Source organism: Benincasa hispida, chromosome 2 (genome assembly GCF_027475165.1).
Source record: "Benincasa hispida cultivar pf3 chromosome 2, pf3_genome.v1.1, whole genome shotgun sequence".
Classification (NCBI taxonomy): domain Eukaryota; kingdom Viridiplantae; phylum Streptophyta; class Magnoliopsida; order Cucurbitales; family Cucurbitaceae; genus Benincasa; species Benincasa hispida.
The window spans coordinates 49,867,530-49,881,906 of record NC_143479.1 but is presented as its reverse complement, the minus strand read 5'-3'; the positions used below and the strand labels follow the sequence as shown (position 1 = coordinate 49,881,906).

General features: G+C 32.3%; 1 protein-coding gene across 1 annotated transcript; it reads left to right on the top strand.

The window, feature by feature from the left end:
* The first annotated feature begins 7,478 nt into the window (after window positions 1-7,478).
* Window positions 7,479-12,686, top strand: SIR (sulfite reductase). The gene is made up of 8 exons (XM_039023502.2): window positions 7,479-7,864; window positions 8,612-9,394; window positions 9,509-9,805; window positions 10,613-10,810; window positions 11,191-11,325; window positions 11,671-11,787; window positions 11,944-12,102; window positions 12,219-12,686. Exons 1-8 carry the CDS (start codon window positions 7,673-7,675, stop codon window positions 12,423-12,425), a joined length of 2,088 nt encoding a protein of 695 aa, XP_038879430.1. The 5' UTR covers window positions 7,479-7,672; the 3' UTR covers window positions 12,426-12,686.
* The last annotated feature ends 1,691 nt before the right edge of the window (window positions 12,687-14,377 follow it).

Genomic DNA, 14,377 nt, shown 5'->3' with positions numbered 1-14,377 from the left:
AGGTAACATGACCTAAATTCTAAGTGAGTTGTAAACTCCTGCCTATGAGGACGGTCATTTGATTTGTATGAGCGAGAAAGGCCAGATCGCTGACTCAACAGGCCTACCATTTTAGGATTCGTTTGATTGGGGAGTTGGGAACACAACTACACAAGATGGAATTCACTCCTTTCTCGAAGCAGAGGTAAGTAGATAAATTGCTCCCTTAGAGGCTGAATCCGGGTCTTGAACAATATGGCACCACACTCTCTCCTGGCCTGAGAGGGGTTTAGTCATAGTAGGACTATGATCTATTGTTCATTAGAGGGATTGGTGGTACTTAAGGAGTTAGATGTAACTACAGGGGCAAAACGGTAATTTGGCCTAACTATACTTACGAGCAATTTGTGAAGGGCCATCGTACTGTTGATTGGTTATATCCAATGGACACAAAAATATATTTGTAGTGTAAAGAGTGCAGCTGTCGGTCTTTAGTGAAGTGCCCGATAGTTAACGGATGGTGGAGAATGTAATTAAAGAGTTTAATTAATTATTCATGTACTGTTGAAGCTTCAAGCTATAGGTCCATGAGATACCCTTGGTAGCTCAAAAGAATTTAGTTGAGAATCAGTTTTTGGATTAATTTGAATTGTTCAAATTAATAGAGGGATTTAATTATATATGATATAATTAATTTGTTTCAATTATATGTGATATAATTGTCATAATGTATTTGATACATTAAAGCTTAATGGGAGGAAATAAATATTTGAATGAGATTCAAATATATTTTCTATGATTTGAATGAGATTCATAGATGTTAAATTTAATATAAATATGATTTATATTAAATGTCATATAATAGAGAAAATAAACTATAGGTTATATGTTATATTTGATATAACGTATAATTTAATATAAATATAATATGATAGTTAGTTATCATATTTATTTATATTATATTATTATTATTTTAATAATATGAATGGGAGTTACAACTCCCTTCCCATCTTTTCTCTCCACCCACATTAGTGGGTGATGGTTAACTATAGCAAGAGGAATAAAAGAAACTTTGTTTTTTTTTTCTAAACATTTTTTGCTAGTGTGTTGAACGATTAAGGTTTTACAGAAGAGTTCTGTATCTTTGAGTTGTGTGTGAAATAGTTCTCAATCTTCTTCCTCCTCCAAATTAATCTTTCCCTCTAAACCAAAATAGTCAGAGCCTACCACTCTTGGGTTCTCACCTAGAGAATACCAAGGTTTCACTATGGTAGTGTCCGAGTTTTGGTTCGAGATTATTTTTTGAAGAAGGTCTTTAAAAGGTTCGTGACTGTTCGAGGGAAATTCGTGAAGAAAAGGTTCTTCAAAGATAATATTTTCTAAACTCTTTTCTTGTAAAACATGTTGTAATTTAATATTAAATGCATATCTATTTATATGTTTACTGTAAATTTTATATTCAATAATGAATGAAATTTGGTCGATCCGCTTCCGCTCAAGGTTCTCCTCATACGAATTCCTTCATTCCGTTTAGTAGGGTGTCGCTGTTGGGCCTCGTTGAGGACAGATCTCGTCGAATTTTGTTGGTCACCGAAATTGTGAGATTTGGAGTAATTTCTTGACATTTGGATTAATTTGTAGGGTTGGTTCTTGAATATCCAACAAGTTTTTGGCTTAAAAACTTTTGATCTTGGTGTTTGACGGTTAGATTAGAGTTTTTGGAAGGTATTAAGGTGCTGTCTAGTAAGTTCATGACTGATTTCAACAAAATTTTGGTAAGGACTTAAGGCTTTATGGTCAATTGGAATATGAAGGATGCTGTAATTTAAAATTTAAAATTTTAGTTGTGTCCTATGTTCAAGTTGGTTGCTCGATTGAAGTTTTGGAATATTGGAACAAACCACTTTTAGGATTTGATTCAAGGTGTGTGGAAACTAGAAGCGTGGTTTGTTTGAATAACAACGTTTAGGCTTGAATTTAGGTAAGTGATTTACTACCGGTTCGCCCTCGAATCCCAAGTTGATGTTAAGACTATGAATACACTGAAAACATATTTTTATTGTAATAGAATATTTTGCCACGATTGATTGATAGATGACTGTTGAGACTATACTAGAAACCCATGATTATTAGCAAACATATTTAAATGGAAAAAAAAAACATAAAACTACAAAGATGAAAACATTGTAGAAAAAACTATGAAGAAGATAGAACACACAAATAGTTGGAAACAAATCAAACTAAATTTGTGTATTAGTGACTTAGACTGAAATTGTGTATTAGTGATATCGAGGGGTTTTAGACTTTTTACTTAGATTTTGCTATATTTGTAAAAAATTTTAAGTTTTGCTATTCTATCATTAATTTAGCTCATTTTATCATATATGCAATCATTTTTTCAAAATGTGCTTTATAGAGAAGTTATTTTATTATATGTTTTTCAAAATGCTGTTTGGCAGAGTTCTATAGACACATTTCCTTCCATGTGTCCTTATGGAACAGGATGCCCCATAAAAACATTTCATTTGTTAGGTGGTAATGGCCCTTCATTGCATACCCATCATTGCTATAATGCCACACAATAGAGTAATATATTATATATAATTTTGATATTACCCACATCCAAGAAAACCAAACTATGTGTATGATGTTCATTTTGAATTTTACTAAATTAAAATAACATAATATATGATAATTTAAATAAATTTCAAATACAATGGTTGTTATAATTCTACTCAAGATGTGTTTGGTCTAACTTTTCAAGGGTTTATTTTTAAACTAAGTCATTTTAGAAAAGAATGAAGCGTTTAACAACCACTCAAAAAAGCTTTTGAAACATTTTCAAAGTTTATTTTAAACCGTTTTCATCAAAAGAGTTTAAATTAAAAATGATTTTTTGAAAAATAATTTTCTCTACTCAATTCAAACGAGCCTTGAATCCCTCATAAGTTTTTTAAACTTGTACTCGCTAGTGTTACAGGTTATTTTGGCCGAAGGATATAATCGACATGTAACATAAGTAAGGTCACCAAAATCAAGAAAAAAACATGATACAGGTCGAAGGTGACAATTTTATGACCAAAATTGGCTTAGGAAAAGGGGTTGGCTTGGGCCAAGGCTTAAGCCAGTGTGCCAAATATGAAACTGAGCATGCCTATTGCCCTAGTAGATTATTTAATTATCCCGAGGCAATTTCAAAATTTTAGAAAATAACATAGGTCAACTTTCTTTATAAATACATTATATAATTTCATATGAGTAACTTTGAGTCATACTCTCAAACTATACAGTTTCCACACTCTCACTCTCCGACCTAAGCATCAGAGTGTGTGTGGCAAATACCATATCAGTGTGTAGATTTTTCTTTTTGTAGGTCACATTCTTCTCCCCCACCAATAAATTTATTGTTAGTGTCACGTGAAGATCAGATGTTTTTCTCTTAAACTAAAATTTGGCATCAACCGTCCATATAAATATAACTTAATTGATGTAATGCACATCCTCTTAATCAATACATCCAACTAAATGTGCAGTTTAGACTACCAAATAAAAACAAAGAGAATTTAAAACTAAGGACAAAACATAGAAAGGAAATTGATAATAAATTCAAATCAGAAGGCAAAAGGATGGAAGTTGGTACGAAATTATTATTTAGACTGTGAAAGGAATACCAAATTAGGGTTTTTATTTTATTTACTAATTAATCTAAGATTTGGGTCAAGTCCAGGTTCAATGTACCACTAATTTTGTTAGTACAAAATGCCACGCGCCTCTTCACGCGCGTGACTACTTTTTCATATCATATTAATATTTATTCATTTACGCCGCCACCAAGAATGTCACTACAAAATGAATATTAAAATAGATATATGTATATTTGACTGAAATCTTTTATTTGACTACGAATTTTGTCATGTATTTTTCCAACAATTTAATTATTTTAATCGTAATACAAAGACTAAATAAATTTTTTTAATTGCAAATATGATACATATATTTCCTTGAGATCAATAATAAATTTATAATTTTATGTTATGAGAAATTTTGATATTATTTTGTTCAATAATGAGTATGTATAGGCTAAAAAATTTTATCATTTTTAAACTTTTATGAAAATAACAATTAATTTAATCTTTGAATGATTAACTGTAACAATTTAATCAATGTTGCGTTATTTGTAAACTTTAGTATGTAATAATTTAGTTATTGTATTTGAAAATTTATACTTGAGACTGTTTGGGACACAAAATTATGCTATGTAGTCTAGAGTTAATTTGCCTATGAAATTAATAGATATGTATTTGAGGCGTAGAGTTGTTTAAAATCGAGAATTATTGGCTATATGATTACAGTTCTTCAAAGATAAAAAAAAGAAGAATATAATCAAACGATTCGAGGATCAAAATCGAGAACTAGGGGTCTTAGGGTTATAACAATTATTAAAAAAACATGATAATTCAAACGATCCAAGTGTGTTGAAATCAACTATTAAGGGTAAGTAGATGATAGAACGAGTATTCGATGGAGAGTTAGGATTTCGATTTCGAAGGTGTCAATAATTTATTTTGTAATAACTTACTAAATCATTATAAACTAAAATTTAAGGACTAAATATCTTGAAAATTCAAGAACTAAAAATATTTATTAAACTTTTCTTATATAAATATATTGAAGAAATTAGAGAATAAAATTTGAATAATAAGTTTGATTCTGTTTTGTTTTATGAGTTATAGATTTTATGGAAATAATTTATATATATATATTTTTATTGTTCTTTATTTGTAAAAAATGTATTTGTAGATATCGCATTATTTAAAAGAGATGCAAATTAACTTGATGTACAGTGCACGTTGCACACATAGAAATATATCATGAAACAACATGAAGATTACCAAAGTGGCATTTTAATTTGGATCGTGGATCTATTTATTTATTAATTTTAAGTTTAATCAAATTAGCTTTTATTATGCTCTCATCACATATAAATTCACCACTAACCTTAAAAAAAAAAAAAATTAATTTTTATTTAGAAATAAAGCAAAGAAGATTTAGTTACAAATTTAGTCTATAAATTAAACTTTGCTCAATGAGCTTTTCATAATTGTGTTACACAATTTTTGAAATTTCAAATTTGTATTATTTGATCGTTCAACTTTAAATTTTCTAATAGGCACTTTAACTTTTAATCTTGTATCTCGTAGATTTTTTATGTATTCGAAATTGTAAGAAAATGAATTGCTCTATTAGATAAATTTAATGTTAAATTGCAAATTTGGTTTCTATGATTTAAAGAAAGTTAGAATTTAGTCTCTATGATTTATAATTAAAATTTAGTTCCTATTGTTCGATAAAACTCTGATAAATAGTCGCTATGGTAGGGACTGTTAATGATAATTATTTTATCAACCCATAAAGATTATTTATGAGGTTTTATCAAAACATAGGAACTAAATTCTAATGTTTCCAAATCATAACAACTGAATTTGTAATTTAATTTATTGGCACTCGAATCTTGTTTGTGTTGGACGTCTCTATGAGCCTCTTATGCGACCTCGACTTCCAACTTGCTTCTCCTTGGTTTGGTCTTTAATTACTCCAAGCTGACTTGAGCAAGAGATCCTCACACCGATGTCGTGCCGAGTCTACCACACTCTGATGCATAAATTAGTATAGGGTATGTATAGTTTAGCTAAGCACACAAGAAGTAATGTCAAGATTCTCATTTGAAAATTACTCACTCTTTCCTTTGAGATAGTCAAATGGGGCTAAATATAGGCCTTTCCTCTGACACTCTCATCTGGTTACGTGTAATATCGATGATGGGATGGACATTTCCACTGCTTAAGGTTGCAGGGTTTCGGTTCGAGTTTAGCTCGATTATTTTCTTATTCATATATATTCATTGGCTCAACTAGTTGACCTAAACCCCTAGACATTGACAATTCTCTTTTGAGACACACACTTCCTTATGCCTCCTCTTAGAACCCCATGGCTTGGGTTCACCCTTAGGGTTTTAGGCCTTACCTTGAGCAATTCTCAACATAACCTAATTTAAATTAAATGTCTAATAGAATATGAAATTTATGTCAAGTAAATTTATGATTTTTTTAATAGTCCATGAATTTAGTAGAGTCAAAATTGAAAATTCAATGATCTAGTAGACACAAAGTTGAAAATTTTATGGATTTATTAGTCACTTTTTAAAATTTTTAGGAATTTATTAGACATAAAGTTGAAAGTTTAGAAATTGATTAGACTGATTTGAAAGTTCATAAACTAACTAGACACAAACTTGAAAACCGAGGGACTAAACTTGTAATCTAAGAGGCAAAAGAAGAAGAAAAAAGGCAAGGGACTAAACTTTAACTTTCAATATAACGAAAAAAGGAAAAGAAAATATTTTTTGTCCATACTTGGATTTTGGGTCTAGTTTCCACTTGGTCCCTAAGTTTCAACATGTAACACTTTTGTCCATGATTTTTTAGTTTAATTTCTATTTGGTCCCTAATTCTTAAAATGTTACATTTTAATCCTTGAATTTTCAGTTTTATCTCAATCTGGTCCTTAGGGTTTCAAGATTTACTCTTATAACTTTGATTTTTCATTAGATAGTCACTTTTATTTTTTGGTATCAATATCTATTAATCAATTTAAAATTCAAAAGAATTAACTTAATTGTAATTAAATTAGTGTCCATTAATTTTTGTGAATACATGTTTAACTAAATTTTCATCACTATTAAAAAATGATTAAAAAACTCAAATCATAATTACTGTAAATCAGTTAACATCAAATATTAAAATGAGCATTAATAAGAAGTCGAAGATAAAATGTAAAATGTTGAATAAACATCAAATGAAAATTAAATTCAAAACTCAAGCATAAAAATGTAACATTTTGAAACTTAGGTATCAAATGAAAAGTAAACTCAAAACTAAAAAGTAAGAATGTAGCATTTTGAAATTTAGGGACTTAAAAATTAAACTTAAAATTTAAGATAAAAGTGTAATATTTTGAAACTTAAGAACCAAATGAAAATTAGATTCAAAACTTTGGAACTCAAATACATTTTTCAAGAAAAAAGAAAAAGAAAATTAAGGATAAATTACATTATACTCTTAAACTTTCAATTTTGAAAATGTAACTCTCAAACTTATGTAAATGTTAAAATTGGATCACATGAAACCTCAAAATTTACATAATTAATGACATTTGTATAAGTTTGGGGATCAATTTATCATTTATGGGTCAGATTTCTATAATTATTGTAATATTGATGACCCAATTTTAACATTTGTAAAAATTTAAGGGTTCAATTTTTACAATTAAAAGTTTGGAAGTATAATTGTAACTGGCACGATACTTTCAATTAAACCAAAAAGAAAAAAAAGAAAAGAAATAAGAAAAAAAAGCAGAAGAAGCGCGTGAATGAAATGAGAGTGGGAGTGTGTCTTTACAAGTATTTGAAAGGGCACCCGTGTAAGGCACGTGACACTTTTTTGTTGTTTTAAAATTACAAAAAAATATCCAGCAGAGAATTTCGTTTTCGTTTTCGTTTCGTTTTCAATTCCCTTTTTTAGTGTTCGTCCATAGCCATCCAAAATCTGATTCTCTTCGTCTCTTCTTCTCTTCTTCTTCTCCACTCACTCACTCCACATTTTTCCAATTACCCATTACCCTAATCCTTCCTCTGATGACGACGCCGTCGTCGTTCGCCGCCTCCAACTCTGCCGTCTTCGCCGATCAGACGGTTCAGATTCCTACCTTCCATGGCCTTAAATCCACCACTTCCCTTGCTTTAGCCAGACATGTCCGCTTCTTCCCTCCTTCTGCTTCCCCTTCTTCCTCCTCTTCCCGCCCTCTGCTTGTTCGAGCTGTCTCCACGGTACAACCCATCTCCCCCCTTTTCTTCTCTGTTTCCCCTTTCTACTCTTTCAATCTGATTTTGGGGTTCTTTCTGCTCGGGATCTTTGTAATTGTTCTAGTTGAATGTGATTTTATTTTGATTTCGTCTAATTTTTTGTTTCCCTTCTCTAACTTTAACGCTGTTCTGTTTTAGATTGAAACAAATGCAGAAATGATTTTGTTTGTTTTATACTTTCTTTTTGGATGGTTCGGCTCAGAAGGCGTATTTCTGTTTTCTCCTTTATTCGAGGAACTAAATTCACGAGAATTTAAGTTGGGGTGTTTTCTCTTCTACCGAATGTGGGTTCCCCTGAATTTGTTGTAGTTGGGAAAGTGTGTGCGTTGGAAGTGAAGTTCATCACTAATTGCTGTATGGTGTTGAAAGATTTGCTTTATTGGATTCCATCATGCTTCATTTGTAATCGAATCTATTCTGTTTTTTATTTTTGTTGGTTCCTAAAAGTATTTTTTTGGATGGGTTCTCCTTTACTTTCTGCTTTACCATGGCCACACGTTTGTTGATTATCTTAAAAAATAAGCCAGATGTTTCTTTCATTCTTTGCATTTCTCTGTATTGTTTACCCATTCCACGGAATTACATGAAGACTGTCAGTATAGTTCTTTTGATTCACGTATTTCTGTTATCTGGAGATATGTTTTGGATTAATAAGGTGAATTTTTAATGAGCTAGGTTCTTATTCTGTAAAATTTATGGCTTAATTTGCAGCCAGCGAAGCCAGGGGTTGCAGCTGAGCCGAAGCGTAGTAAGGTTGAAATTTTCAAAGAACATAGTAATTATATTAGATATCCTCTAAATGAGGAGTTGTTGACGGATGCCCCTAACATAAATGAGGCTGCCACACAATTGATCAAATTCCATGGGAGCTATCAGCAGTATAATAGGGAAGAGCGTGGACAGAGGTCTTATTCGTTCATGCTTCGTACCAAGAATCCTTGTGGGAAAGTGTCAAACCAGTTGTACTTGACAATGGACGATCTTGCTGATCAATTTGGAATTGGTACGCTTCGTCTAACCACTAGGCAAACATTTCAACTACATGGAGTTCTCAAGAAGGATCTGAAGACTGTTATGAGCTCCATTATTAGAAGCATGGGTTCAACACTTGGTGCTTGTGGTGATCTGAACAGGAATGTTCTTGCTCCAGCTGCTCCACTCATGAGAAAAGATTACCTTTTTGCACAGAAAACTGCAGAAAACATTGCTTCTTTGTTAACTCCTCAATCAGGATTTTATTACGATATGTGGGTAGATGGGGAGAGATTCATGTCAGCAGAACCTCTGGAAGTCGTGGAGGCACGTAATGACAATTCTCATGGAACGAATTTTCCAGATTCTCCTGAGCCTATTTATGGAACTCAATTCCTCCCTCGAAAATTTAAAATTGCAGTGACTGTGCCAACTGATAACTCTGTAGATATTCTCACAAATGATATTGGCGTTGTTGTCATTTCTGATGCTGAAGGGGAGCCTCAAGGATTCAACATATATGTAAGTGGATTCAGGGCATACAGAGATTAGAAATTTGAAGTTGTTATTACTTTTGTTTATTTGATAAAATTTCCCATGTCCCTGTAGTTTTTTGCTTAATAATTTCTGCTACAGGTTGGAGGAGGCATGGGAAGAACTCATAGAGTAGAGACCACATTCCCTCGTTTGGGAGAGCCATTAGGGTATGTTCCAAAGAAGGATATTTTATATGCAGTTAAAGCTATTGTTGTCGCACAACGTGAAAATGGTAGAAGAGATGATCGCAAATATAGTAGACTAAAATATTTGATCAGTTCCTGGGGGATTGAAAAATTTAGGAGTGTCGTAGAGCAATATTATGGGAAGAAATTTGAACCCTTTCGGGAGTTACCAGAGTGGAAGTTTGAAAGCTACTTGGGGTGGCATGAACAGGTTAGTTCTGGACTCTATAAGACATCTATTTTTATTAGCTCTGATATGAATTGTTTCTTCTTTTATCTGCTTAGGTGAAGCCTCATGTGATTTCTTATATTCAGGCTGCAGTACTGAGATGTTCAATTCTATTGGTTTAATATCAAAAATCAAATATTGTTCTTTAGTTTTAGATTATCCATCATCTGTTAGATAGAATTATTGAAACTATATGTTCATGCATGCATAAATGCATGGGTATGTGTGAGCAGTTATTTTGAATGATAATAATCTTCTGTAGACATGGAATGTTGTATTGTTTTTGTCACATTCTTTTTCCAATAGTGAATGTCGTATCTAGGTTGTATATACATTTAGAAAATATATATATTCTATTATAAATTGAATAAGTGTCTTATATTTATATATTGAATTAGGTCCTGGTTTATTTTTATATTTGGGCATATTCATGACAAATGATTTTCGATGTGAATTGTCTTGAATGTATCAATGAAACTTAGCATTATCGTATTCAAAGTAGTTTAAATGTGTATAGTAATTAAAAATGTCAGTCAATGTGATATTGGTCTACTTTGACATGAATATATCATTTGAAATTTAATTTTCCTTTCAGGCAATAATGAATGTTGATAACAACTAGCATCACATACTGTAAATTAAACACAATAGTCAGCAATGTCAAACTTGTTTCTTTAGTGGCCCCAGAAACTACCAGCAAATAAATTATTTCCCTTGAGGGCTAGCTTTAGTCCCTTGGACTTCAACATTTATTGTACACCTTGTTTGAGAATGTTATCTACCTTTCAGGGTGATGGTCACTTATATTGTGGACTACATGTTGATAGTGGTCGTATTGCTGGGAAAATGAAGAAGACTTTAAGAGAGGTGATAGAGAAATATAATTTGGATGTTCGGATCACCCCAAATCAAAACATTATCCTGACCAACATTCGCAATGCATGGAAGCGACCCATTACCACAGTTCTTGCACAAAGTGGTCTGCTGGTATAGTATTATTCTTTGGCACTACTTGGTGATTGAGTTCTCTCTGTAATTATGAACTTAAATGTTTCAACTTGTTTGAACATCTCAATTTACTTTCATAGAATTGATAGTTTTAGCCTCCCAGTCTGTCTATAAAAACAGAGCTGATGTGATATTGAAAGTTGCTTGTGTTGATAAGATACCCGGTGGTAAGGTTCAGTAATATATATGCATGAATCATAACTGGTGCTGAGCTGCTGATGCTAGGATGGTTATAGATTTGTGGTCTATTAACATGGAAGTTGGACTTATGGAGTTGTTTTCCCCATTCTGTTGTGGAACATTTTTTGCTCTTTTGTACTGATTGCTTTTGCATTTACTTGACTGATTATGCTGTACAGCACCCGAGGTATGTAGATCCCCTTAACATAACTGCGATGGCATGTCCAGCTATGCCACTTTGTCCTTTGGCAATAACAGAAGCTGAGAGAGGAATTCCAGATATCCTTAAACGAGTTCGAGCTGTATTTGAAAAGGTATATCATTTGTGGACAACCACAACTACTTGTGTTTTCACACTTTGGCTCAAGATGTGAGGGGGCTCGCCTCTATCCTTATTTACATTGGGAAGAAAATAGCTTGATTTTAAATTTCATTTTCACTCCTTATCAATATCAAGCTATACCAATTTGAGCATTGACCTACCGTCAGGATATAATTGAAAGTGATTAAAGTGTAAGGGGGCTAAATTGAAAAATTTTAAACCATAGGGACTCAGATTGAAAAGATACCTTGAACATTAGAAACTAAAATATATATTTCAATGAAACATAAGTTTCATGAAAATATAGGCACTAATTGCTGTGTTTTCCTGTTATCAGGTTGGTCTCAAGTACAGTGAATCTGTTGTCATAAGGATAACTGGTTGCCCAAATGGTTGTGCTAGGCCTTATATGGCTGAACTTGGATTGGTAGGCGATGGTCCTAACAGCTACCAGGTATCATGAATTCCAAGCCAATGATCCATCCTAAGTGGAAACTTTTGAGAATGCGTACTTTGATTTTATATCATTGTGAAATTTCAGTTTCTTATGATAAAAAATAATTTATATTTTTGTGCTGCTTCACATATATGTGTGCTTGTCTTGTAACAGATATGGCTTGGGGGAACACCCAATCAAACGTCACTGGCAAGGGCTTTTATGGATAAGGTTAAGATTCACGACCTTGAAAACGTCTTGGAACCTTTATTTTATCATTGGAAGCGCAAACGACACTCTAAAGAATCATTTGGAAACTTCGCAAACCGCTTGGTGAGTGTGTAAAGGGTCTAAAATTTTGAAGAAACATCTTTGGACTCTACAGATATCTTTGTAATTGTCTTACTTTTAACTGATAAACTGTGATCATTTTGATTAATGCTCATCAGGGCTTTGAGAAGCTTAAAGAGCTAGTTGAAAAATGGGATGGTCCTGTGCTTTCACCAGCTCGTTACAACCTGAAGCTTTTTGCTGATAAAGATACGTACGAGGCCATGGATGAACTCGCAAAGCTTCAAAGTAAGAATGCTCATCAATTAGCAATGGAAGTCATTCGCAACTACGTGGCTGCTCAACAAAATGGGAGGAATGAATGATTTGGTAAGAGTGATTGTTTAAATTTTGTCGCCTTAGAAGCTGATGTTAAAAGAGTGAACGAGTGTAATAGTCTACTCATTCTCTCCTTGGGCTTGTTACTGTTTTGTAACAGCTGGAATGAATGGATGCTGCTGGATTTGGTATAATTTTGTACCCAAAGCTAATTGTTTGTCTGAATGAGCTTTGTATTTACCGTTTTCTTGGATTTTTGTATCTCATTTTAAGGTTGCGTCTAATAAAATAACCTCCTTTCTAGCTTACTGATATGTAAGTAATGTTTGATTCATGGCTTTGTTGGGTTTTGTTGTTCATGTCGTTTTTGCAAGAGTTGAGAATGTGTCTTGGAAAGAAGTTTTTACAAGAAGAGTTTATTTCTGTTCATGTCGTGTGGGAATTATTGATTTTTGCAAGAAGAGTTCATGTAGAGGTTTTTGTTTGAAAAAAACGTAGATTTCTGATATAAGGTTTTTGCAAGAAGAGTTGATTTCTGTTCAATATAGTAAAAAGAAGTTAAGAGGCAGCGAGTACAGAAAGGAAGAAGAAACTCATTCACAAGTTTTGAGTTTCAGAAGACAGAAGAAGTGCTTTTTTTTCTCTTCAAACATTTAGATATGGTTATGGGTTCAAGTAAGTCTTGTTTAACTTTGGGTGGAGGTGAGATGTTTGGAAAGTTGTGTAGTCGTGGCAAAAATTTAGTATCGATGACCCACTTTCATGGGTCCAAATGAAAAAAAGTAATTTTTTAGAAAATTGTATTTTTTGTTGACCTTTTGCTTACATCATTACATGGTTTAATTATTGTACCAACTTTGAAGTACGTGTAGTGGCCTCAACACTCGCTTCATGTTATTGCTCTGGTTAATTCGACACTTTTTTTCCTTTTTGTTCTTGATTCTTGCTCCATTAAAGAGAGTAAATATGAAAAAAAAAGAAAAGAAACTAAACATATTAGTTCAAATTTAAAATATATAGAGCAAGAATGAGTAACGAGCAATAACGATAACAAGTGTCGAGTTAATAAGAGTGAATAACGATAAGGGAGCATTGAGGGTTACTACACGTGCTTCACAAGGTCGTTACGGTAATTTCACCTTGTGATGACATCAGTAGAAGGTAAAAAAAAAAAAAAAAAATTAGTTTTATAAAAAGCGGACCTTTTTCACTTAGTAAAAAAGTTTGAATATAAGACATGCCAATTGTGAGACTAACAAACTCGTTGGGTCAAATAATGAATGAAGTAGTCACTCCACTTCCCACAACTCGAATTCTTTGGACCAAACATACCTTTGTTGATGTTTGATCACTTCAAAAATGTCGGCATTTCTCTTTTACTTTTAGGTAAGGGATGAAGTTGACTTAGAGCATCCGTTCAATTTACTTTATCGTCTTTCTAAATAATATAGACAATTTATTTAATGTGGTTGCTCATAATTACTTTTAGGTGTAGAAGTAAAAAAAATGTCTTCCAAACTTCTAGACATATATCGAGGTACTTTTCTCTCTCATATATCTAATGGTGGAAAATTATTGCGTTATGACAACCTAAATAATTTTTCAATTTCAAGAGGTTGAGTTTGATATGATTTTTGAATGATACAATTTTTTTTGAGGAGGAGGTTAAACTATAAAAAATACCGTTGAGCTAAAAGATTGGTTTAAGCAGTTATATCTTTGAACTTTGAAATGTTTCATTTTAACTTTTTGGAGTTTGGAATTGTTCAAAACAATCCTCGTAGAACTTTGTTGTTAAATTCATAAGCAAAAACTTTATATCAGCTTATGTGAACTAAACACATACATAAGAAAAATTAAGGATGCATGATACATTTATGAATCATATCTATTATCGTCTTTCTCCTTTCAATTCAACACTCATTTTTCTTATTAATTTTTTCACCAGCTCCCACTCCTAAATTTACTACCCTTATGTGTTTAGTGTTTCTTTAAGCAA

Bases quoted from the DNA above. Each gene is read 5' to 3' on its own strand.
- SIR (XM_039023502.2), top strand. From the start codon at position 7,673: ATGACGACGCCGTCGTCGTTCGCCGCCTCCAACTCTGCCGTCTTCGCC. The intron at 7,865-8,611 runs GTACAACCCATC...CTTAATTTGCAG, and splicing joins TTGTTCGAGCTGTCTCCACG to CCAGCGAAGCCAGGGGTTGC. The intron at 9,806-10,612 runs GTTAGTTCTGGA...TCTACCTTTCAG, and splicing joins ACTTGGGGTGGCATGAACAG to GGTGATGGTCACTTATATTG.